Source organism: Falco biarmicus, chromosome 7, assembly GCF_023638135.1.
Source record: "Falco biarmicus isolate bFalBia1 chromosome 7, bFalBia1.pri, whole genome shotgun sequence".
Classification (NCBI taxonomy): Eukaryota; Metazoa; Chordata; class Aves; order Falconiformes; family Falconidae; genus Falco; species Falco biarmicus.
Window position 1 is genome coordinate 46,176,837 of NC_079294.1, and position 25,504 is coordinate 46,202,340.

The window sequence follows — 25,504 nt, forward strand, 5'->3', positions numbered from 1 at the left end:
GCCCCCAGCCCGCCCCCAGCCCGGGCAGTGCGGGATGCCCGGGCAGTGCGGGCTGGCCGAGCCGCGGGGCCACCGCCGCCGGGGCGGAGCGGCCTTGCGGGCCCGGGCCGGGCCGCCGCCGTAGCAGGGCGGTGCAGCGGCGGGCAGCCCCCGGCGGCAGCCACGGTGACACAGGTTTCGCTAACGCCGAGGGCGGCCGGGGCCCGCGGCTGGCGCGGGGCGGGGCGGGGCGGGCGGGGCCGGGGCGGGCAGGGCTGGGCCGGGCCGGGCCGTCGGCCGCGCCGTGGCGCTGCGGCGTCGCGGAGGCCCGCTGCTGCCCCGTCCCGACCCGACCCGACCCGACCCGTCCCGTCCCGGCTCGGCTCGGCTCGGCGGGGCCGGGCGGTGCGTGCGTGGGGGCCGCGGCCGCGGCTGCGGCTGGGGAGGAGCGCTGGGCTGCGGCGGCGGCAGGAGGCGGCGGCGCTCCCTCTCCGGCGGGACAAAGGGCGCGCAGGTAGGAGCCGGCCCGGCCTTGCGGCGGGGCCTGGCTGCGGGCGGGCTGGCGGCTGCCCCGGCCGGCGGCGGGCGGGCCGCGGCGCCTCCTCAGCGCCGGCGGGCCGGGACCTCCCTCGCCACTATGGCCGGGGCGAACGTTCCCCGCCGGGTTCGGCGCTTCCCCGTTGCCGCAGAGACACCCGGGAATCGCTGCGAAGGGCGCTGCCCCCGCCGCCGGGCCGCCAGCGGCCGTGGCAACCGCCCGCTGCCCGCCTTTGTCTCGGCGGCCGCGGCCCAGAGCCCGCCCCGGGAGCCCCCCTCAGCCAGCGCTTTCCGCCGCAGGAGCAGTGGGCCGGCTGCCGCGCTGGGAGGAACCCCGGCCGGCGGGGCGAGGCGGAGAGCGGCCGCTGCTCCTCTTCCCGCGGCGGGGGCTGGAGATGGAGCCGGTGGCGCGGCCGAGCGGGGATATCCTGAGGCGGAACCCGCAGCAGGACTACGAGCTGATCCAGCGAGTGGGCAGCGGCACCTACGGCGATGTCTACAAGGTGAGCGGCGGGGCCGGGCCCGGGGCGGCGGCTGCGGGGGCTCCCCTCGCGGCCCGGGGGCTCCCCTCACGGCCCGGGGCGGCGGCTGCGGGGCTCCCCTCACGGCCGGCCCGGAAAAGGGGGCGCCCCTCAAGGCCTGGGACTCCCTTCGAGGCCTGGAGCAGCGGCTGCGGGGCTCCCCTCACGGCCCGGCCCGGGGCTCCCCTCACGGCCGGGGGCACCCAGCGGGCGGCGGGACAGAGCGGCTCTCAAAAACCTGTGGACTCAGGGTTTCCCTCAGCGTCAGGTTTCCCTCTTTCTCTTTAACGCTTTTATTTAAAAGGATTGACTTCTTGCAAGCATTGAAGGGTCCTGCCTTACCGATCCCCTCAGTGATTTCTTAGAGGTCTCAACTGGTGAATACTGCGGGTGACACTTCTAACTGCTAAGGAAGGGAGAGGAGACCTGTCTGTGCTACCTGCTTCCAGAATGCACCGGTTAGAGCACCTGATTAAAAGGGTGCGAGTTTATCCCTGAGGTTAATAATAGCAGGCAAAAGGCAGAAGCAGATTAAAGCTCTTCCGAAGCTGGAGCGGAGTTACATCTCATGGTAGGGTTACAGCTGCAAATCTGGTGGATGCTTGTGAAACGGTGCATACTGGTGCTCACATCGCCAGAACCACGGCCACGGGAAAGAGAAGGAGCAGGCATGGCGTGTGCCTTTGCCTGCCTCTCTGGGAAGCATGAGTCGTTTCCCCAGACATCAGGGATGCTGGGCAACTTTAGGGGTTGGGTTACTTATAAAGACTGTCTTTGGTAACCAGAGTTTTCAGCCACATGGGAAGCCTCACTGCAATGTTTTACTTTGTAATGCTGTTGAGCGTGTTTAAAATAGACCTGACACAACCAGCTGTAGGAGAAAAGGTGTGTTACTCTGCCACATGAAAGGCAGCAGTAATTGCTCATGCTGGGAGTAGGGCTCTCCGCTAATGTTCAAATTGAAGTTCTATAGATGGATCTTGTTCCCACCACCCCTTTGAAATAGTTACTTATGGCCTCAGGGAGTTATTTTTAAAAGTTTTCATGGTGCATATTTACCTTCCTTTTTTTCTTCCCTTTTTTTGTTTTTGTTTTGTTTTGGGTTTTTTCTCTCCTAGAGTGCTTTGCACAGATCAGTTGACTTCTTTGCTAGGGAATCAAACTCTAAATCCTTCAAAAGGGCATTTCAGGTTTCGTCAGTCCAAACCTCAGCATACCATGAGCTACTTTGGTTGAGTATGCCTTCACAGTACAGGGCTGCACGACAAGAATTAACTAGCTGTGTTGCAGAGAAGTATTTTGTGTCATCTCTTTGTGGAAAAAGAAATATTCTGCTTCTCGTTATCCTGGTAATTAGTGGAGTGCTGTGCTGACATGTCATACAGCTTCCGGTTCCGGAGCTGGTTTGAATGCATGGCTCTGCTCTTTGCCATGTAAACATATCCCCTTAAAAAAAAAAACAAACAACCCAAAACAAAACAAAAAAAACCCCAAAACCCAAACCATAACCCTCCTCCCCACCTCCATTTTTTGGGTTATGAAAAATGTGTCTTCTGTTCCTGAAACAGTTTCAGATAGGAATAAACCCAAACCTTCTCATAGTGCAACCTGGCAAATTTAAATTGAAGACTTTGAAAGTCATTTCAGACGTTGTTATAAATCTTACACAAGTATAAAGTGAATGAGTTTAAAGTAGTTTGATGAGAGCCTACATTTGTTTCTAGGTCATTGGTGTGCTCTTTGTTTTCATAAAGCCCTGCAACAGGGAGGACCTGTATCAAGGGAATACTGAATCAGATGGCCCTGGCTGTTATGAGAAATAAGCAAAGCAAACTTATTTTTAAAAGTCGTTCACACTATGTTAGTTTTAAAAGTAACTAAAGTAAACCTTTTTTCTTGAAAGGACTTAATGTATAAACATTATATTTTATTTTTCTTAGTTCATGGCAAGTCTCTTCTTGCCACAGATGTCTTGTGCTTGCTGCGGGCTGTCAGTAGTGTTTATAAAATGAATTTCTTAGTGAATATCTGATTGTTGTTATGTTGCAGAGCTTGGGCAGAGTTTGCTAGAGAGTACTCTTAAATTAAAATGGAATTTTCCTCTCACCTCTTCAAGTGGTTTCTTTGCTCCATCGCTAATAATGAGTCACCAGTGTCTTCAGCACAGTTGGTTTTAGGATGTCTAAATGAGGCAGCCTTTCTGATTGTGGGAGATCTGCCTCTTCCTCAGATGCTTTTTGGTGGTGGTGGTTCATGCCTCAAATTCTTCTTGGGGCATTTGGTAGCTTTTAGAGTAATTGGTTCTTTTTTGGATGTTGAAGACAGAGGTTAAGCAAATATTTGTGTTCGCTATTAGGTTACAGAAGAATATTTAAGACCTTTCTGAAAATCTCCTACCCACTTTGCTTTTCATTACTACTATGGAAGCTTAAAACTGAAATGTGTGTTTTCAGTGTTTGTGGGGTTTTTTTCTCTTGTCTGTCACATGGCACACAATGGTTGATTGTAGGGTTGCTCATAAGTACTGGATTGTTGCCATTGTTTTAATATTCTCCCCTCTCCCTGCCCCACACCCCACCCCCCCCCCCCCCCCATTTCAGGGTTGGGGAGAAACCATAGAGTGTATTCTTATCTATTCACAGTGTGTAAGTAGATCCAAGTTTGGGTCTACCAGTGTTGGAAGTACAATTTCCATTACAAGCCTGATGTGTTAGTTGTCATCTGTATTGGGAAGCTTTTTATTTTCTTTTTCATAGAGGATATTACTTCTAATCCATTGGAATAATTTACCTCTCAAAGCATCCTATCAAGCTATCTTAAATCGCTGACTTCTGAAAGAGGCTATAATAATGAAGATTGGGTGCTCACCGGGACTTAATAATATGCTGACAGTATTTATTTTTTTTTGTCCCTACTCCTTGGCAAATGGTTGGCATCCTCAGCATTGTATCTCTTAATGCTGCAAAGGCAAGGTCTACGAGAGTGAGATTTTAATTTGGCTTTCCTGGCAAGATTTCTGTTTGCCCTCCTTGGTCATATACATGAATATCTCAAAGCAGTATTTAAAAATGAGGTAAGTTTATTCAGCACAGTCATGCTGAAATAGACATTGTGTGTGTGGTTAATGCAGCAACACCCAGCTGACCAGTGTCTTAGAGCAGAAAATGAAAAAAGCCACTAGAAACTGTAAATGGAATTTAATCTCCAGCACTAGGAAGTGGCCTGTCAGATCCCATCCCAGGTAAACTCTCCTGGTGTGGTTAGATGTTTCCCTGTATGGTATTTCATGCCAGCATGACCTGTCAGTGAACCTGCAGCTTTTCAATAGGGCCTTGTAGTGTAATTTGTATAAGGCCAGTTTTGATACAAAGTTCACATCAGCAGCTCTGTAAGTGCATGTTTCTGCAGCCCATGAGATTTTGTGGAAGTAGGTGGAGTAGTGGAAGACTGGCCCATTTGGATAGCTTGTGGGATTTGGTTGTATCAGAGCATCAAGTCATTTAGTTTATGGTTATTTGTAGATGTTAACGTCCTGAAGGGATTCAGAAAATAAGTGCTGCATTAGGGCAATCATTTACTTTGGCTATATCTTACTGGGATTTCCTGTGTGGACTTTCTAGTTGAGTATTTATTATTGAGTTGGAATAGGTTTGGTGGAGAGATTTAGGGCAAGTAATACCCTGTGTCATGGCAAGAGATGTGGGGTTGCCACCCCTTGCACGTAAAAAGGAATTTGGAGTCTTTGATTACAAGATGACTAGTAAACTGTCAGCCTGTTGACTTTGCTGGGGAACAATTCCACTCGCTACTACCTCCTCTGTCTCCTTCTCCCTCAGCTACACAGGGCTTGTTTTTTTTTGTGGTTTTTAATGCAAGTGCCCCAAACAGAGTTTTAACTAATCTTCCATTTTTGGAGAAGGGAAACAAAAGGATGGTTTATGTAGACTTGTCTTTTTGAAAGCTCTTGTTTGGCAGCTGAGCCGAAAGATGATGCGTTTGCGCAGCCCAGCACCCTCTGTATGCTGCTTCTGCAGGGTGAATAGCTGATGTCTGTCCTTACTGAGAGGATCAAATATGATCTTGTGCGGCAATTCTAAAGCTGTCTTGTTTTGGTTCTTCCAAGCAGGATTGTGAACAGTGCTACAGTAGCTTTCTTTAGAAGTAAGCACAGGGGGTGAGAAATATACCAAATTAATAGCAGAAACTACCCGTAAACAAGAGAGCCATTTTTATTGAATATCATGGAAATTTCATTCCTTCTTGAGTCACCTGCTCAGTGTCTCTTCTCTTGGGGTGGGTTGGTTGTTTTTTTAATCTCCTGTACCAGATAAAGGCATTAACTTAGAAGAAACATATGCTGGTTTGCCGCTGATCACTGCTGCAGGAAAATAGTGAGTAATGGAATGGATCATGGCACACAGAGACTCTTGCTCAAATACAGTTTTAAAAAATATTTTTTTTTCTTTAATGGGCGCTATTGAAGTGGGACTCTGTCCAGTTTGAATCAAGTTTCGGCCCTGCTTGTGTCATTAGTGCCTTATTCTCAGAGTTTTGGAGTATAATTCCTGGTGCAAAGGCTGTTGAGAACCTGTATTTGATATTTTGAAAATAATTCTTAATGTCAGTCTAATTTCATAGATCATGAGTACTTACTGGTTAAAACCTTCTACTGCTTAAAGTCAACAGGTTAAAAATGGAGTATTATTGCTTAGTATATGGCTTTGTTTCAATACCAGAGTACAGTTATGGCTATGATAATTTTTAATCACATACTCCCGACTTCATACAAATATGTTTTAGCAGCTGCAGACCAATTGGACTGGCCATCCCTGATTCAGCACTTCTGTCCCTGGTGAATATACATAGCTTATACATATAAATTACTATAAAACATCTGTCACGTTGGAGGATTCCACTCCTCCTTTTGAGATCAAAGCCTTCTGGTTAGCAGTGTTTGCAGTAGCCATGCTGAACTCTTAAAAGTACTCTAGGTTTTCCATATGAAGGTATTTAGAGTGGCATCAAACCAGTGGTTGTGAGTTTCTGTTGCTTGAATTTCTCTTCTGGGAAATTGCGTGCTTTTCTTTTAGGATGTGGTCAGTAGGAGATATATATGTATTGCTGAGAACTAAGATGCTCAGTGGTTTATTGACAATCTTTGTTAGGATATTCAGGAGCTGGGGGGAAGCCCTCGCTTTTCCATGTGTAATATTTGTAAGGTTTTTTTTCTTATTAAGCACTTGATCTTTGTTGTGGAACATTCAAAGCTGTTTGGGTTTTAAACATTACCTCCCATTGCTTATGTCTTCTGTTAACGGTAGGTTATGTGGCAGAAGTAGGAGTATTTCTCCCTATGTCTGTTTCTCCTTGTCTCTTACTTTCAAAAGCAGGTAGTCTCAGAGGTCTTAAAAACAGGTCTGATTTCTCTTCCAGCTCTTTTGAAGGGAGTTGTCCTCCTGGGTTAGGTCCTCTGAGGAGCCAAAGAAAGAGTGATAGTGACTTCTCAGTGTGCTTCTGTCAAGTACCAGGGCTGTACCCAGTGTCTCTGAAGCCAAGGAGGAACTGAGAGTCTGTTCTGTTGAGTTTATTGTCCTCTTGGTACCAGCCTTGTCTCTGATGTATAGTCTTCCATTGCAGTATTAACTGTCTAGTACTTATCCTTCAGGAGACACTCTGCTGGGTAGATGATTTTGTTATTCCTCATTTATTTGTGGTACAATCAGTGAGGGAGGCTGAGGCATCCTGCGGACCTGCACAGGAAGGAGTTAACTAGAGCACGTTCTTTTGTTCCCTGCATGTTGCACATGTTTTTGGAGACCAATGTCGAACACGAGAGGTGCTGTATATGTGAGCTGTGCCTTTTCTGCCTTGCACCAGAGCTCTGTTTCAACGTGAGCTATCCATTCAGAGGAAGTGAATAGTGCAGTTCGAACATCCCTTTTGAAACGCACACACTACCCACCCCCGCAACAGCAGAGGAAATCTCTGCAAAGGAAGAACAGATCAAAGATCAGAACATTTGCATACCAGTATCTACTTCATCTTTGTCTCCAGAAGATGCAATGATCATTTTCATTGCCAACGTGTTCGGATAACGTTGATGTGTCCAAGATTTATAACATAAGGTGTCTGAGTGATTCCCAGTTCCATCAGCAGAGGTGCGTGGTAGAAGTATGCAGGTCGTCCGTGTCAGAGAGAATAGCTCTTCCTGTTAGCAAGGCCATAGCAGAGTTTGCCAGCATATTTTGCTGACACCAGCAACTGTCCATCCGCCCTGCAGCTGGAAAAACAAATATGCTTGCCACCTTTATTCATGTTTGGCACCTGGCTTCTTGGTTATGGCTGTGAATGAAAAGAGGCAGCATCATCAACCCAAGGTGATTCCATTTGAGAGCAATGCAAAACAGGTAGATCTGCATATTCATAAAAGTTGTTCTTCAACTCAAGGCAACCTCGTGCCTTGCATTTTAGATTGTCAAGACTTTCTTACACTCTAGCACTTTGTTAGGATTTCAGATTGTGTTTTTCTTCAAGAAGTTAGAATAGTACTTTCCAAATTTCTGAAGGATTCCTAGAATAAGAGCACTCAGTGATATTTGGTAGATGCAGCAGCCTTTGAACTTTTTATTTGAATCCTAAATGCACTCAGGACCACCAATCAACAAGAAGGGCAGGGTATTTTGCTGAAGATCTTGCATTTGTGATCTATAAAACCAGATGCTGCAGTGCTTTTAATGGGAGTAGGTAAATACAGCAAACCTGACACTGACAGTCGTTGAAAAATAGCAAGACAATTTATTCCACCAGCCTTTGCCAAATCTCCCTGCAGAGTGTACCTATGGAAGGGGTATTGCAGAAATAGTTTATCTGAACTTCCCATTTGGCTTTTCCAAGTAATCTTTCTGATAGGATAACTAAATCTGTCTAATTATAATGAAGGGGTGTCTATATTATGTACTACCACGTTTTCCTCCAAGCTGTGGTTTGCTGGACTGGAGAGCGTGTTTTCACAGGCAGCACCACACAGCGTATTTGTCATGCATCTCCCACCCCCTTTCCCTTTTGTCATTTGGGAATCTGTTCAAGAGTGGCTTATCTGAAAAATGGGGGTCCCTTCTGTTTATCAAAATAGCAGAGCAGGTCTACTGAGATTGAAACACCTTTTAACACTGTTGCCACCTGACCAGCTCAGCAAAATTGGTGTCTTCCTCTGCTGGATAATATTTAGCCTGTTGGCACTGTTTTGAGACCCAGATCTGCCTTCTCATGTGTTCCTCAGTGGCTGGCCTGCAGGAAGCGTCTCCATCACGTGAAGATCTGAGGCTACGTGTACAGAGACTGGATAAACTGCTCTTCCTTCCTAGACTGGGGGAAAATTTCAGTGTTTAGGACAGAGAGGTTTCCATGCTGCTCTTTGGCTTTCTGAATCCCTTCACTCAAGCATTAGAGTAGTTAATTTTATCCAGCATGGTGGATAGTGTCTGCAAGGATCTTCTTTGCTGCTTGAAGAGCCAAAGCTCACCTTCCCCTGTGGTGGATGGAAAATGCCATGCCAAGAAGCCACAGCTTGACCATGTCTCTGGACCTCTGGCACTGTTTTGGTGAAAGGAGGTGTGAGCAAAGGAGTCGCTTCCTGATTTCTCCTTCAGTTGGGACTGGAGGTCAGGGGCAAATCTGTTTTGTGGGTGCTGTTTCCATACTGCCCCATCAAATCCCAAGGAAAGGGATTCAAGAGGGGGTGTGGTTACATAGAAACATGAGGAAGGGGCGGGGGGCATTGGGGAAAGGGCTAACATCTTATCTCTGAGTCAGTGACCACTAACAGAGCTGTCAGACACAGGACACTGAGTTCCCTCTGCTCTGTCAAGAGATAGTCAAATTATGGGACCAGTGCATTTAGCATCACAGATCTCAGAGTTGCTCACTTTTGAGACTGTGGGACACTAAGATATAGTTTGAGCAGACACTGGTTGTCATGAGCAGGCAGTACGTCATGAGCAGGCAGTAAAAAATCTGGAATTTGTTGCAACGGAGAGAGAATTAAGAAGTGCCAAGGCTTTTGTTCCATAGTCTTAGCCTCTCCCAGTACTTTTTCCTAGTCTGTTACCCTTTATATGGCTGTATTTGTTTTCACTGACTTCTCTGCTTCTGAAGATAGTAAAAAAGGTAGTGTGAGATGCACTCGGGGGTAGCCCTCGGAGCTTTGAGCTGACCTGCAATCCTGGTGGTCAGAACTGCTGTGTTTATTGAGCTGATCCATCCAAATGGCATCTTTAATGCCATATTTGATATTTTGGCATGCTGGAATTCCTCTTCTCCCAGGTCTATTTGTGTGTCTTCTGCATGAATATAGTATATAGAAGGTTCATGTTTTTGTAGAGATGGGGAAGGTTTGGCTGGACGTTTCCAGAAAGCTGAATGAAACACCTTTTCAGGTTAGTGTGAACAGCTGGATTTGTAGCCTGTTGAAATGTGAGTTTTGAGACATTCCAGAAAGGCAGGTGCTGTTTCTCGTCACAGAGTGAAGAGGTCATTTCAAGGGGGTTCTATTGGCTTATTGGTAAAAAATCGTTCCTGAGCATTCTTGTAGCGCTTTCCTGTGCAGCATTAAAGATGTCATTTCTTCTCACATTTAATGGGCTAGCCCACCCCAAGAAGCTGTTTTTGCTGTCTTGTCAGCTGCGTGTGTGGCTCTCTGCTGATCATTGCTATTGAAGCAATGTAGAATTGTGTTACGTTTGCCTTAACTCGCTGTTTAATGTACAGACATGCAAGATAATAGTTAAATTATAATCACTAGGCTCCCAAAGATGTTTGGGAGATTTAGTCATTCATCTTACGGGAAGATAAGTGGTAAAGTCTCTTGCACAGGCACAGAAAAGTAAACATGGTAGGTAGAATAAAGGTGGGGCCATACCATCTTTGTCTTGATCAAACTTAAAGAATTAAAATTTGTCAGCAAACAATGCCTAATAAGTGTTCATTGCTCTCCAGTGATTAACAGTTTCAGGTTATTTGTCTTGTATTTATAAGGGGTTTGAAAACAGCAGCTGAAATTTTTCTTTTGATGCATTTGGTCTACGGTGGGGTAAGGGAAGGAAAGTATTTGATGTATCACTTGCAGGTATTCACAGCTGTATTGTCTGTCAGAGGCATGTTGTTAATTTAAATATGATAGATTCTCTTAAGCAGCTGAGATCCCTCTTCGTTTCACTGTTTTGTGAAAGAAGCATTGCCATTTTAAATAACCCCTGCCTTAAGAGGATGATTTCTGTTGCAGGGGAGGATAATGATACGGTATGTGGAGGGAAGGGAGCTGAGCTAACTCAGCTATGTGGGCACCGCTTTTGTAGCATTAGTGGATCATGAGGGGTGTGGGTTTCTGAGGCTGGGCAGAGTGTATCTGCATAATCAAAATACCCTCACCAGCATGCTATTTAGCAAGAGTCTGGGTCAGTAATTGGACAGTAGAAGCAGTTTCTGATAATGCTGTTTTGTTTTGTCAGGCAGGCATGTCGGTGTTTAAGGCACTGTTTGAGTCCTGATCCTCTGCTGCTTGGTTAATTGTGAAGAGGCACGACTAACTTTCTGATTAACATAGTGCCTTTACACCTTTGCCAAACAGATCCTGTCTAGAGAGAGTCTGTTTTTTAAATTTGGCTCACAATATCAGACTGAGGACAGAGGGGCTTAAGAGGATGGGTATGGAGATCTTGAGAATGTTTTATGATCTGTCATTGCTTCAGCAGTCGCAACCAACCACCTCTTTAGGGTACATGAACATAATTTTTTCCTTTTTCTCATTCCGTGGGTGTTGAGGTTTGTTTAAATCCTGCAGTGGGATGTCTTGAGTACGGACGGACTGTGCTGGTTTGAGCGGCAAAGTTAGCTCCTGCAGAAGTGGAGGAGGACAGACAGGCTGTGGGTTTTTTCCATGAAAGTATGATATGATGAAATTCTGAGAGAGTTGAAGCAGTTGTTGCCTCTGTTTCTCCGAGCTGTGGTGCTTCAGGCAAGGTGTGGAAAGTGTGTGAGATACTGCCTGCTGGCCAGGCTAGCTGCGCTTGGTTTGCCCTAAGAGAGATGTGGTGCCAGGCTATTTACTTATCAGCTTTATCATTCCCTGGGATGCAGCCTCACGGGATGCTGAGTTCATCCTGATGTTTCACCTTTGGCCCTCCTACTCCCATGGTTTCATTACTTCATATCCGTATGTATCACTTTAGTTAGCTATAGGAAACTTTCTGAAGCTTTAGGTGGAAATTGCATGTGATCCCTGCGTGGATGCCCTTTGATTACGTGGTGAGTTCAATCTCTGCTGTTTGCGTGCAGAGAAGGGCAATAATGATATCTTAAGCTTCCTGCAGGTGGAATATACTTGCAGGATATATCATATCTTGCAGAGATGTTATAGTATGTGTAATATTACACATGACAGCTAAGGGTTTCTACTTAAGGATGTAGCTATAATCTGTTTTGATTTACAGGACTGATTTTCATTTGTTCTTTGTGTTTTGCCTGCTGCTGTCTTACCTAAGGAAAAAAAAAAACAAACAAAAAACAACCCACAGGTCAGTGTTTTACTTCTTGCACGTCCCATGGCTTACTCCTCTCTAAGTGGGTGTACTGATCATCAGATCTCCAGCATAGTAGCTCTTGGGAATCATAGACTGGTTTGGGTTGGAAGGGACCTTAAAGACCCAGTTCCCACCTTCCACCACCCGAGGTGCTCCCAGCCCCATCCAGCCTGGCCTTGAGCACTGCCAGGGACGGGGCACCCACAGCTTCTGGGCAACCTGTGTCAGTGCCTTGCCACCCTCACAGCAAAGAATTTCTTCCTCATATCTCATCTAAATCTACCCTCTTTTTAGTTTAAAGCAATTCTCCCTTGTCCTATCACTTCATGCCCTTGTAAAAAGTCCCTCTCCAGCTATCTTGACTACAAGGATGCTGAGGACTGAATGCACGGCACAGCTGAACTAGCCCTTAGGGATTACAACCTCATGCTAAGAGGAAATCTTGTGTATGTAAAGAAGTGACTTTCCCTGCACTGTGCACTCTGTTGTGCTTTCTAGAGCAGAGGGTGCTTGCAAGCTGCGGGGTAATTTTGGGAATGGGGAAGGAGTGGCTGCACACAGTCCCTATCATGATTTCCTCCGGCTTTGTCAAACACATTCCTTAGTGGTGTCTGGCTCAGGAAGGCTGGTCCATGGAAAATCCACACAGCTGCTGAAGGGAGAGGATTACATTTATTGGGGGTGGGAACTGTAGACTTTTGCAAAATCGGAGAGCGGATTGTCAGGCGGAGCAGCTTCCTGGGATGGAGGGGCATTGCCTAAATAGCCTCTGGGGTCAAACAAAGGCGAGTTTAAAAACTTGTAGAAACAAAGAGGAGTAAGGAAAGATGGAAAATGTTCTGAAGCATATTACAATAAAAAAAAATTTCTTTACAATTCCAGTTAAATCATCAGGCCTAATTTACTGTAATATTGTGATTTCTGTAGCATACATATTATTTGAACAGTATGGTTTTGGTCCATGTTTTAAAGAAAGTTGAACCAGTAAACTGGCCAAGTGCTTGAAACCAGGCTACTGAAGTGAAACTGATGTTTGACAATTGTAGATTAAGCTGTAGAAAAAACTTGTTTCTTATTTTCAAGTTACATCATTTAAATGAGTGGATCAGTCAAAATTGAGAAAATTATTTTTAAAAAAAGAAAAATCAAAGCCGTTTCTTTTCTCTCCTCCATTCTGGCTAAAAATCAGATGTGAGAGGCTATGATAGCTGTAAAATCGTGAAAGATATAATCTCTTATGAAATAGCAGCATATTTCCTCTCTTAATCAGCATAAGTGCAAAACATATACTTAACCGTTCTCAAGTATGTAGCACACTTTAAAATTGCAGTTTTCCTCATTAAAAAGCTTACAAAAATGCCATTTCTGTTTATTTCAACAGAATTCCAGGCTGTGTTTTTTGAATTGCCTACTGAATTAGAAATATTAATGATCACTATTTCATCATCATAAGATATCAAATTAAGATTGTAAATAAATGTTGGATTTAATTCCAGTAGAAACAGCTGAACAGTGATATTGTCCCAATAGTCAGAAAGAAGCAGGTACACTGAGCTATGTATACACATGTACACAAATGAAATCGAGAGGATATCATTATGTCTTACCCATCTTCCACCCCAAGAAGGTGACAATTGATAAAATACAAGTGCAAACCAAAACTTAATCTTAGGACAGAAAAAGAATCTTCTCACTCCTATTTTTAACTAATTTTCTTTTAACTACTTTGATTTACACAGCTGCTTTTTTATTCATTCTTTCAGTTCTGATCCCTGCTTTATTTAACAATAACAACGACAAAGAACAAAATGCTCAGACCTATTTTCTTCATGAAGACAATTTTGTAGCTTGTTCCTTTTAGTTTTGTAACTGAGTTCATCTCTGAAGAATTGAAATTTTAAGGAGGCAATTACTGAACAGCTTTGTTGGAGTTAGGTTTTTCTACTTAAATCTAGTTTTTCACCTGCACCTCTCTAGATTGTATCAAATAAATTACAGTAAGAATAAGGAGTCAATATAGATGTGTCCCCTGGATTTAGAAGGCTTGGTACTACAGAAGAGCCTGTGTGTGACATGAAAAGGGTTTGCCCAAACACTGTAGTTTAAAGTGAGCTTGCACACACAGCTCAGTTACAGCATAAAGTACTGCAATTCTAGGCAATACTTCACTAAACCAAACAAAAAGCCCAGCAAAATGCATACTTAGATATTTTGTTCTGACTAATCTGAAAGCATGTGGAAAAGTGTTTCTGGTGTTTTAGGAAGTTGCATGCAGAGAGTGATGGTATAAGGGTTGCAATCTCAGAATTGCAGTTTCTTCAGCTCTTTGAAATGCCAGCAGTGGTTCCTCAGATCTGCCTTTCTGAAGAGACACCTCTTATTGTGTGTTAGTTTACAGTTAAAAAGCAAAGTAGTAAAAAAATTTCTTTGGTATCAAAAAAATGAAATGATGGTCTTAAATTCTTTAATGCAATACAAGTGGCTTGATTTAAGGGGGAGCAATAAATTTCCTTCAGAAACTTTTCTCCCTGCCTAGAAAGCCAGATTTATTTTTGTTTCAGTGAAAAGGTGTAGATACTTTTTTTCAAATATTTTGGTTGACACATCTCTTAGTTCTTTCATCTCTGTGGAGTAAATAAGTTTCCCTGCAGCTCATAAAACATGTAATCTTTTAATGTTACTTGGATTTGTACTCCATAGTGAGTTTTTTTCCTATGTCATGGTCTATGCATTCAATACAGGAAAAAAATAAAACTGTTTTACATTTATTTTTCCTATTTTTTGGTGAATAAACACTTTTAAAATCCATCTTGGTTTGTAGTTTAATAATATGGTTGAATATCTTTTTTTGGTCTCCTTTTTTTTTCCCCTCCTTTCTCCTATTTTATACCCTGGCCAGTAAAGCTCTTAGGCATCTGCTCAATTTTAAGTATGTTAGCAGTTTCACGGGCATTCTTTGATTTGTATGATCTTATGATATGTTCAGAAATATGTATTATTCCTCAGGAAAGTGAGCTGTTTCTGGTAGCTTTTCAAATCAATCTAATGCACATAGAAGTAACTTGAAAAAGTTCTTTTCTGTTTTGGTTTTTGCTAGTGGTCTGCTCCAGCAGATTCAAAATTGGGCCTTTTTTGGTTTTGTTGGTTTTTTTTTTTCTTCTCATGTGGTATTTGTTTGTATCTTTTGTGCTGCATTAGTTGCTAAATAATACTTTTGTGGTCAGGGTCTGTTTCTAGCTTTAGCTTTTCAGTTTTGGAAAGATGATGCCAAATATTTTGTGAAGGATGATCTGCCAAGAAAATTTCATAGGAGAATAACCAGTCTCTACTTGGAAGCATATAGTTGACTGCTGCTGTTACTTTTTCCCCCCTAAATAAATTTTGTTAAGATGTATGCTGATTTTTGCTTTGTTATTACTGTTATCTTTATTGCCATAGGCCTTTGTCCTTAGTAGTTATTGCTAGGAATGAGAATTAAACGTTTTAGTGGCTGGTGAGATCTGTAAAGCCACTTCGCTATACAAATCCTTAGGCTGTTTTTCTGTGCTGGAATGAAAGGAGTTGGGCGACCATCGTTAATGAGCTTTAAATCCTTGTTGCTTGAGTTAATTGGCCTTGACTAAGAAAGTGTCTGAAGTCTGTGAGTGAAAGGTAGGTTCCCCTCCTCCCAGCTTGCTTTGCAAGAGATACACTATCTAAATTTCACCAACTGCTGGTAAAAGTCAATACATTTAAGCCTTATTTGCATCACAGCTGTGCTTAGGAGTGCCAGTCACAGATCTTACTGCATTGGGTTTCAGGTTTTAATGTGGAATTTATTTAAACCTTGGTATTTTGTGTATTCTGGGTGGTTCTCCTTCAATAAGGGAAATTGCAAGTGCTGTGAATGTGGAAATAGGGAGTGACAGCTGTGAGGCTTGCCTCCTGCTTTGTACTGTTTCATGTTCCTCAGCTGAAGGATGAGGAGTGGCAGTCTCCATCAGGAGAGCACCCACAAAATCAATATTTGTCTTTGTACGTTATTCAGCTCTAATATCCAAAGTGATGGCTCGTTTAGTAGTGCCACTGCCATGTAAACTAGCTGACACAAGAAATTCAGAAATACATATACAAAGTAAAATTAGCACATAAAATTAGAATCTTTATTATTGGTCTATCCTGAAAAGTAGTAGTGGTGATGGTTGTAAGAGATGGTTCTCTTTTAGTGTACTGAATCTATAAAGTCTCTGTTAGGGAAATGGTTTGTGAAAGCCTCTGTGCCTTTTGCTATTAAGGAGCCTGGTACTGCTCTCCATCTCAGAAATCCATCTGGAAGATCGTGGGGTGAGCAATCCCTCTGGGTCTTTCTGCCCTTCTAAAAGAGAAACAGCCATGAAAATTAGAAATTGCTGTTAGGTGTCTTTTTCCAGCAGCAAAGACATGTGCTTCACATGTGAGCTGCGCTGGCACACCTTGGGTGATGAGCAGAGCATCGTGAGGACTTGAAATGGGAGGGACGGTTGTTTCTATCTGGCTCAAGTCTCAGACCATTCAGTAAGATTTGCATTAATATTTGACAGATTTGTCCCCCTTTTTTTTTTTTAATGTATCTTTTGTTCCTCCTTCTACATTTTTAATCCATCCATTAGATGTTCCCACATGAAGAAAAATGTGTTCAGCATTTGTTATGGAGACACTCCCAGCACTGAGCAGGAGGGCCTCTATTCTGTCTGGTACTCTGTTTAGGTTTTCTTAGATTTGGGCTGTGGGGAATTTTGGTTTGGCTTTGCTTATTTTGTTTCATATAAAAGAAAAGAGGGGGTGGCCACTGCCACCCCCCACCGGCAGTAATAGCACCTGTATGGGTTCAGTACATGCACCCATCTAGGAGTAAGATACAGCAGAATGCAGGAGGAGGTACATGAGTCATATACCACTTCTGTGAGTCTTCTGAGGGTGCTTGCAGGGTGTGCTGCCTGGTACTGGGACAGCTACCAGCATGCTCTCTACTCAGGCTAAAACTGTAAAGCAATAATGGGAGCTACTGGTTTTGGCTGGAGCCCAGGCGGAGGAGCTCTGCAGCCTGTGCAGGTGATTCTCCCACTTGTGCACCGTTCTGACACCAAGGTCTGGATCTGCTCTGAGCAAACAGCAGCCTTGTACTCTTGCTCTGAGCAGGGTGCTGATCAGGTGAGAGTTTCACAAGGTCACGTTCAGCGATGAGCCTGTTCATCAGAACTGGCCTTTCTGCTTGGGTTAATCTTTACCTGCAAATTTGCAAGGAACTTTTTTCTCAGAGCTTCTGGAGAGTTTAGTTTCTTTTACAAAAGTGCTTTCCTAATACACAAGACTGCAAAAAGTAGCAGCATCGTGTTGTGAAGGGTAGCAATTCTAGGCTCACACAATGGGGATTAACTCTTGTTGCTTTTAAGATAGGTTTTCTGAGATGCTTTCTAGCTACATACTGACTTTTTATGAATTTCCAGCTCTACAGTCTGGCTGTTAAACTCAGCTGGTAAAGGGATGGTGTTTCAGACATACAAGCCGCTCCTTTCTATTCATTAGGAGTATGTCCAGCATTGCTGTTCTTTACATTAGCTGCCTGCTACTTTTCCAGCTGTGTTTACAAAGCATTTTTTAAAACTGACTGATTTATGTAAATAATAAGAGTAAGCAAAATTATATAGTTAATTGTGATAAACACTAGGAACGCTTATTTGAACTTTTGCATTAGGATGTAATTCAAATTCTGTTACAGAACAGCAGATCGCGATCCATCGAGATCAAATTCTTTAGATGTGTTAGACATCACCCACTGCTTGCTTGAGGGATAAATGGTAAACTGGTTGGATCAGAAACTTAATTCAGCCTGGCAGTTCCTGTTGGATTTCTTAATACTGCCTCTTGGGTACTGATTTTTATGGATTTTTTTGTGTGTGTTCACAAAAAACCCAAGCAAATTATGACCCCCCCACCCCCAACTTCTGGCTGTGTTAGAGGCCCCCTGAGGACTTGCTGTCCTTCATGGCAGTCTCTGTTGAGGCTGCAGCGTATCAGGAGACCTCAGGACCCCAGAGCTGGTCTTGAGGGTTTCTCCTTGTGTGCTGGGAACAGCAGTGAGCTATCAGGGGCCTCATCTGAGAAATAAGCCCTTCCTTCACAGAAAAGTCTAATCTCTATATGTGACCAGTTTGAGAGTAGGTTAAAAAAATTGAAGCAGAGTTACATACCAGAATGTGGCATGTCCATGGGAGCGTTTGTTTCGTATGGGAGAGGGATGCTGCACCATGAAGTGAAATCCAGATTCTTATGTAGAAAAGTTCACGGCTGAAGTGCTGCTGAAGGGTCTGGTGGTTGTGCCAAGCTGTCACAGTTGCTTGATTAAGTTTTACTCCACAGATGGGCTGCTTGTTGTGGCATCTTCAAGATCCCGTCCCATGTTTCAAGGTCTCAGTGACCCCACCTTCTGGCATGTATATATGCAGTACTCATGGTTTGTTCAGGTATCCTGTATCAGGTATCTTTTTTATTGCCCTAACACCTGTAATATTTCGGCTTTTTTTTTTTTTTTAATCACAACTCAAATACCTGCTGTGCTTCCTGTGTGTAAGAAAGGAATCTGTTTTCATGGATTTAGAGCAGCCCAGGTGAGAGACATTTCTTTGGGTCACCTTAGTTGGCTGAGAGCTCTAGGCAGTGGTAGGTATGAATTCAGAGAAAGGGGTAGGTGAATTCAAGTTATTGTTTGATGATACTGGGAGATATGGAAAGAACAGTGCAGCATAATGGGAATTGCAAAACTGCATAAAGCAGGTTAAGAGTTATAAAGTGTAAGAGGTCAGAAACTAGAAAGCAGATAAGAAACTTCTATTTCCATCACTGTGCAGGAGGTCAAGGTGCCTTTTGAAGGTATCTGCAGTAACTGGGGAGAAAGCAGGCAGTACTTGGGACAGCAAAATGTCATGGCCACTGATGAGTGAAGCTTGGCAAGGAATGAATAAGATGGGGATGCATGGGAGGGTTGCCACAGGAGCTGCAGTTATGATTAGATTAAATGAAGACAGGGTCAAACAGCCAGCTCTTCTGGTGAATTGAGCTGTTGATCCAAGGCTGGAGATCAGACAACAGCCTTGGGGCAAGAAAGGGATTTCAGCAGGAAGATCAAAAATACTAATTTGGAGGCTTGAGAATGATATCGCTGTCTGAATCTTCCCCTTCTCTTCCTCAGTGTTGAAGAAGAAAGTGGTTGGACAAGGAGAGTGAGCACATAAACTTGCATTCAGATGTCCAAGTGAAATGTTTCTCCAGCGTTTTACCATCTCACACAGCTTCGTACTGTGGACCCCCTAGGGTGGAACTGTTTGGCTTGCACTTTTAATAAATAAACCAAAACTGCAGAGTGCAGAACTGGTTCTGAAACCAGTTTTCTGTGTTATTTCTGGTCATTAGCTACAGAAAGTGTCCTACCCAGAATGTGCTTTCTCATCTGCATTGTTTGGGTGTGTGGTGGGAAGTATCACACACAGGGATTGCTGCAGGTGTCATGTTGGGTTCCACTGTCCCACAACAGCTTTTTCATGGGGTTCTGAGAACAAAGTTAAGCCTTTGTGGGAAAACCCGGTATTTTTTTGGAGTACAATACCATAAAACTCTCAGCTCCCCAAAACCCCAGTCCTACTAATAGCACACCTCTCACTTTGGAGTGTGGCATTGGGGTACACCGCTGATGTTGTGCCTAGGTTGGAAGAACGTGTGTTGCTCCTGGACTGACAGCCTAACACAGGCTCTGTCTGCAGCTAGTCCTTGTCACAGCAGGCACTGTGCAGATCCGGATTCCTTTGCTGGGAGAGTGCACCAGGAGTGTGCCACCATTTGCTTGCTCTGCTCTTAACCACTTTCTGAAACATTTGCTGTTTGAGACTGGACCATGGGTTTAAAGGAGCCTTTAATCTGCTTTGGTACAACTGCGTGTATGCTTTAGGGAATCTGGGTTGCATTGGCTGGTTCTGATGTACACTGGGGAAAAAAGGTGTAGTGATTATTGTGCTGTCCCATTAAACTAGTGACATGTAATCTCCTAGGTTGCTACAACTATGTAGTGGGATATTAAAAAAAAAAAAAAAGGAATACTTGTGATTTATTTGAAACACAAACTGTGTGATGTTCTGTAATATTAGTAGCTAGCTGCTAAAATACTCTGAAAGAGCTCTGCTCAGTGGGATGCTGTCACTCATCCTGTAGCAGGTTGTAGGACAGCTGAGGACTGAAAGGCTACTACCTAGCTCCTCTTTCACAGTAAATATACTCTGGATATGACACTGAGCAAAATAACTTTGTGTGGCTCACCTCATTCGGATATACCCTTGTTCTGGTCCTGTTCTTGTGTAGGTCAAGTTTTCTGTTGGAGCTTTGCAATCCTTCTGCCAAAATCTTACAGTTTTAATTTCTGTTTGGAGTAATCTGGAACATAATTTTCAGTTTTGAGTCTCATTAAATGAAATTAAGATCAATACTAACAGACAGTAAAAGCTTTCAGGGAAATCTTACAGCAAGTCCCCTGATCTGTCAGGGAAGTTGGGCTCTGCTTCTGTCATGTGGGAACTGGACCATGTTGCTGATGGGGATGTGGACTCAGCACAGCAAGCTGAGTTCTTAGGAGACTTCCTTACGTATTGAAGGAATCAAGGCCAGCAGAATTTAAGACAATAAGAAATCTAACAGGTTTTATCTTTCATTAGATTGAAATATTAGAAATAATAGAATTTGAAGAGATCTACTAGAAATATTAGAATTTGAAGTTCATGCTATCAGGGTCACCTTTGTGTGATAAAAGCATGTAAATGATAACTTGCTATGTCAGTAATAGCTCATGAGATACTGAACAGCAATTACATTTGTTAATTGGCAGGTTTGGATTATTTGGCATGCAGGAGAGAGCAGCTCCCCTGGCCTCTGGTTGGTTTCAGCTAATTCTGAATTAAGACTTGAAATACTGAGGAAATTTCAGGGGATGGGTAGGAGGCAGATATTTTGCTGTTGAGCTTTAAAAATGTAAATAACATGACTAGGAGAACTGTAATTTCTTCCCTTAACTTCAGTTCCGCCCCCTCCTCCAATGAAGAAGTATATCAATAAGACAAATTGATGATCATTAACTCTAATTCTTTACATCATGGAAATGATGGTTAACATATTTTTGTTAAATATAATTTGTAGCAAAATTTCAGGTTTGCTTCATAAAGTCAACAATGTTGATATAGTGCATTCCCGTCCATGACTTCCTTGATGCTACACAGTCCTTTTAAAAAAAACTTAGAATGATGCAAAATGTGGGTCACCCAGAGGCAGTCAGTTGAGAATTTCTTTAACATGTCTCAAAATGATTTGAGCAATCCTTGTTTGACAGTTTTCATATCTAGGTATGTACCATGGAGAACCAGGTTTTAGCCCTCACCTTATTACATTTTTAAATGATGCGCAAGACAACAGTAATTCATTATTGATTGAGTTTTCAGCTGACAGAAAGATGTGGAAGAGAAAAGTTTAAAAAACCAAGAGTGACAGCAGAGAGAGATGTGTATATACCCGTGTAAAGCTGGTGCAACCCAAGATGAAGGTACAAAAGCAGTCAGTCCTGTTTGCGGACAGGTGACATCTCTTGGGAAAGCAGTCTGGGTAATTTGCTGCATACTTGCAATGCGACTGTCTAGACTGAAGATCTAATACAATTCTTGTATATGAGCATCCAAACAAGGATATTGAGGATCAGAGGATGCTCAGTGCTTTTGGTGCTGGCACAACAGGAGGTAAGTAGCATATGTGTCTTGGTGTCATCAACTTGAGAATGTGTTCAGTTGGATGATTAAACTGTAGGACTGGAAAATCGGTCTTAGGGTGAGTGGCTTAGACAACTTGATGATGCATTTAGCTCGTAAATACCAACCCTTTGTTGGAGAGCTTTCCATTCCAGCAGACAAAGTATGGTGGTCGAAACCCAAGATAGTCCATGTCCAAGCTATAGATTATATGCAAAAATTTAATGCTGATACTGGATAGCAGCAGGACACAATTTGGTGAATATGTATGGCCCATCATGTGTGAGAGCTGAGAGCCAGTAATTGCAGTGATCTCCTCTGGCCTGAACCTTCAAGTCCCTGCCAAGCAGTCTGCGTACTGAAGACCTTTGGCAGGCTACATCCATTCCTTCAAACTTCAGCATAACAGTAGCTGTGGCAGCTATTGCTTATATGGAAAAGGAATAGCTGTAAGGAATACGATCTTTTTTTTTTGCACTTCAGAAATGAAGCAGATCTTCTGGAAATCTTCATGCAATCTCCTTTATCTGAACAGCTTAGTGCTTGTGGATAGAAGCGTGGATAATGGAGGTTCCCTGGCTTCACCAAGACAGACTGTCCTTGGTCTCTTACAGAAATGTCTGTGTTTCATAATGCTATTTTTAGGTGTACCAGTACAAGAGAGGTCCTAGTCCGTTGTCCATGCTTTGATGCATGCTCCTTCTGGATGTTGAAGGATACCAATGATTTTGCTGTGGTCTAAAAACACCTCTAGTAGGAAGGTACTTCAAAAAGTGGTAAAGGTTTCCTTTGTGGTTAGCAGATAACTATCTGTTTCTGTGTTTAGTGATTTGGTCTGTTGGCTTCAGATGTTTGGTTCTGTTGTACTGTTGTTTAGGTTCTCTTTAACTTTAGTTGAGTCACATTTGTGTCCTTTTGCATTTTGAACACCCATCTCTTGGCTGAGTCCTACAGGACTTGGAAAGGCCAGTTATTGTTGGTTTGGTGGAGTTTTTCTTTTTGTGTGGTTTGGTGGGGATTTTTTGCCTGGCTGGAAAGCCTTTCCTCATTTGGAATTTTGACTTAAGTGTTGACAAAACTGAGGAGTTCATCTTTCAAGTTCTTGTTGTACTTGTTACATTAAGACTTCTTGTCCATACGCAGGAGTGTTTTCTTCTGTAGTGGCTTCCTTCAGTTCAGTCCACAGGGGCAAATTTGTTTTGCATCATCATCTTAAGTAACTGCTAAACTGATTCCACCTACCCCAGTTTTCCCTCTATTTTCTGTAATCTACTTCTTAACCAGATTTCATATGCTCAGAAGACTGCATGTTTGTTAGGGTAAGAATGAAACAGTTGGGCTTAGACTCGTGTAACTTTTGGATGACTGGCAGAAGCGGAATGCCACAGTGCCTAATTGGATTAGGTTGTATGTCAAAAATAATATGGTTTAGCTCTGGTGATGGTGCCCAAGTGGTTTAGAGCTCATTTTACTAGAGTTAAAAGTGTTAATGAAATCCCCTCTTAAAACTTTCTGTATCTGAGGTTCCTGTAACATGATCCTCCAGTACTGAATTCTCACTGTGAAGTTTACAGTGTACCTGGAGGACAGTTCTGTAGGGGTTTAATTGGAGGTTCCCGCCCTCCTTCTCCTTCTGAGGGTCATGGGGACCACTCATCTCTGTCAGGATCTGCTGGAAGGAGTTTGTTTTCAGAGCTGAGTCACAGCCGCCTGTGAACAACTTGCGTCTGCTGCATCTGCAGTGCTTCTCCCTGCCACTCCACGAATCAGTTCCGCTTTCAGAGCACGCTGAGGTTTAGCACCATGACATGGGTAGTTGAGCCCTGCATGCTCAGTGCTGACAGGCCGTGTTGCAGCACGGTGCTTTTGTACCACCCCAGCGAGCATGGATGGCAGAAACGACTCTGTTTCAACAACCCTTAAAAATGGTGTTTGAGAGGCATGAGCTCTCATTTGCTGGCAGATAGCTGGATTTTTTTAAATGTTGAAAGGAACTGCCAGTAATGCTTCACAACTCCCAGCTCAGTTGAAGCTGTGCTAATACCAAAACCAGATAATCCTCACCCAGGTTGCTCTCAACGAATTGCATTGTGCCATATTTGTAACACATGACATTGTAGCTTATCTTCTCACAGTTTGTAAGACTGTGTGAGATGTCTTTACAATATAATTAAGTATGTCTTAACTCTCTTATTTCAGGCTAGAAATCTTCATACAGGAGAACTGGCTGCTGTAAAAATAATCAAGTTAGAGCCTGGTAAGTTTGGCATTCTTTCCTGTATTTTTGAATTGCATTTTCATTTTTTCCATATGTTTATTTTCACACGGCTGTGAAGCTCCAGACAAAAGAAGTGTTTGGGTTTTTCTGTAGTTTCAGCGGTTAGCTGACAGGAAGCACTGCAGGATGTACCATTACTTCTGACTATGTCCTGTTCACTATTTCCTTGTTTGTTCTTATCTGCCTTATCGATTGTGGCATAAAAAGATGTTGCAGTTACAGCGTGTTGTTAGTACAAAGAGAAGATTAAGGACAGATGGTAAACCGTGAGCTCTGAGACAGTAGGGAGCTGGTAGTCTGTGTGAGTTGAAAGGGGGAAGGGACCAGGAAATGATGCAGATGACCGCTAAAGGTGCACTGGGAAAAAGAGCTCAGTGCTTTTTAGCGTATAGTCTTTTTTTCTAACCTGTGCTGAGGGAGGAGGACGGCTCCTTTCCCTGTGCGTTTTCTGCCACTCCTAAAAACAAGAGATGTGGGAGAAGTTTGCTTGCTGCCCAAAGGATTTGCTGAGCTGAAACCTAATCTGAGTCCTGCATAGAGAGCTGAAATCTGAAATTGTGTCCTGAGTGGAAATGAGGAGAGGAGCTTTTTATCTCCTCAGTCATAACTCGGTCCCACCTGAGGATCTTGTATTTGTTTGAAGAAGTAATCTCTCCTTACTTTGTCACTGGCATACCTTTCAAACCCCTCCTTAGCATAGTCCTTTTATGTGTCTCTACTGTGTTTGTCTCTCTGGGGTTGCCTTTTGCCTGAACTGCTGCGCTGTGTCTGTTCAGGTTCCTGGTCCTCTGGGACAGGGGCTGGGGGGGCAGAGGGGGGCTCCTCCTGTGTGTGGGTGCTTATCCACTGCTTGTGGACTGACACCTGTAGCCTATGAAGCAATTAAGGGACCCTAAGGAAGTGGTAGGATTTATGCAGACACAGTGAGATAGCTTCCATGACTGGAGTGCTGCAGGGAATAAATACAGGCTCTTTAGGCAGGAAAAATGGAGGAGAAATCTGGAAAGACAAGGTGAGGTAGGAGGGGCTAGCAGAACAGAGTGAGTTTTAGTTTGGGGACAAGAAGGCTGAAGAAGCATCTAACCACCATCCTCTGTGGTGGACTGACCGAGGAGCTGGAGCCAGACTGTTCTCCAGAGTGCCCAGCAAAGAGGGGGTGGGAGCCAGCTGGCACGTTCTGCACCAAGGGAGAGCCCAGCTGGATGTGGGGAAAATTCTTTGCAAGGAGGGCATTTGTGTTCTGGGGCAGGGCTCAGGGAGGTGATGGGTTCTCTGTCCTGGAAGATTTTCTGAAGTTGACTGGGCAAGGCCTTGAGCAATGTGACCTGACTCTGCGGTTAGCCCAGCTTGGAGCAGAAGGGTGGACCAGACATCTCTGGAGGTCCCTGCCAACACATCTTCCGTGATTTCAAGGTTTTGCCAACCAGCACTGAAATGTCTCCAGTCCCTGAACGTCAGTATCTATTTGTGACTGTATGTGTTAAAAGACTGTAATTTTGATGGGGAGCTCACAGCATCAGTACATTGCTGGCAAGTGAAGTGGATGCGCTATCTTCCTCTTTCTTGCTTAGGAAAGTAGGTCGTCTCATTTGCTTGCCATTTCTTGGTTCTGTTCAGTTGCTCGGCTTGAGAGGCGTTGTGGGTTCTTAAACACGAAGGGTTTGCTAATGTCTGTAGGTCCCTGATAGACGGAGAGGCTGCTGCCCTCGTTCCTCTTGGTCTCCAAATGTGCATCCCTGACAAGCCTGAAAGGTGGCTCTGCCCATCCTGCTGTGGTATTCTGTAGTTCCTCCAGCTTTCTATTCAATCGAGGCTAGC

The 25,504-nt window shown here is 43.8% G+C and overlaps 1 protein-coding gene across 3 annotated transcripts in view; it reads left to right on the forward strand.

The window, feature by feature from the left end:
- Nucleotides 1–250: 250 nt before the first annotated feature.
- MAP4K5 (mitogen-activated protein kinase kinase kinase kinase 5) overlaps nt 251–25,504 on the forward strand; it is a 72,605-nt gene continuing 47,351 nt past the window's right edge. For 2 of the 3 annotated variants that reach the window (XM_056346173.1, XM_056346174.1), the window contains exons 1-3: nt 251–493; nt 817–1,019; nt 23,608–23,665. In XM_056346173.1, the coding sequence (XP_056202148.1) occupies nt 912–1,019; nt 23,608–23,665 (166 nt within the window). In that variant the 5' untranslated portion in view covers nt 251–493; nt 817–911. Of the gene's footprint in view, nt 494–816; nt 1,020–23,258; nt 23,477–23,607; nt 23,666–25,504 lie in introns of those variants that run through there. The other variant, XM_056346175.1, reaches the window with a different exon arrangement.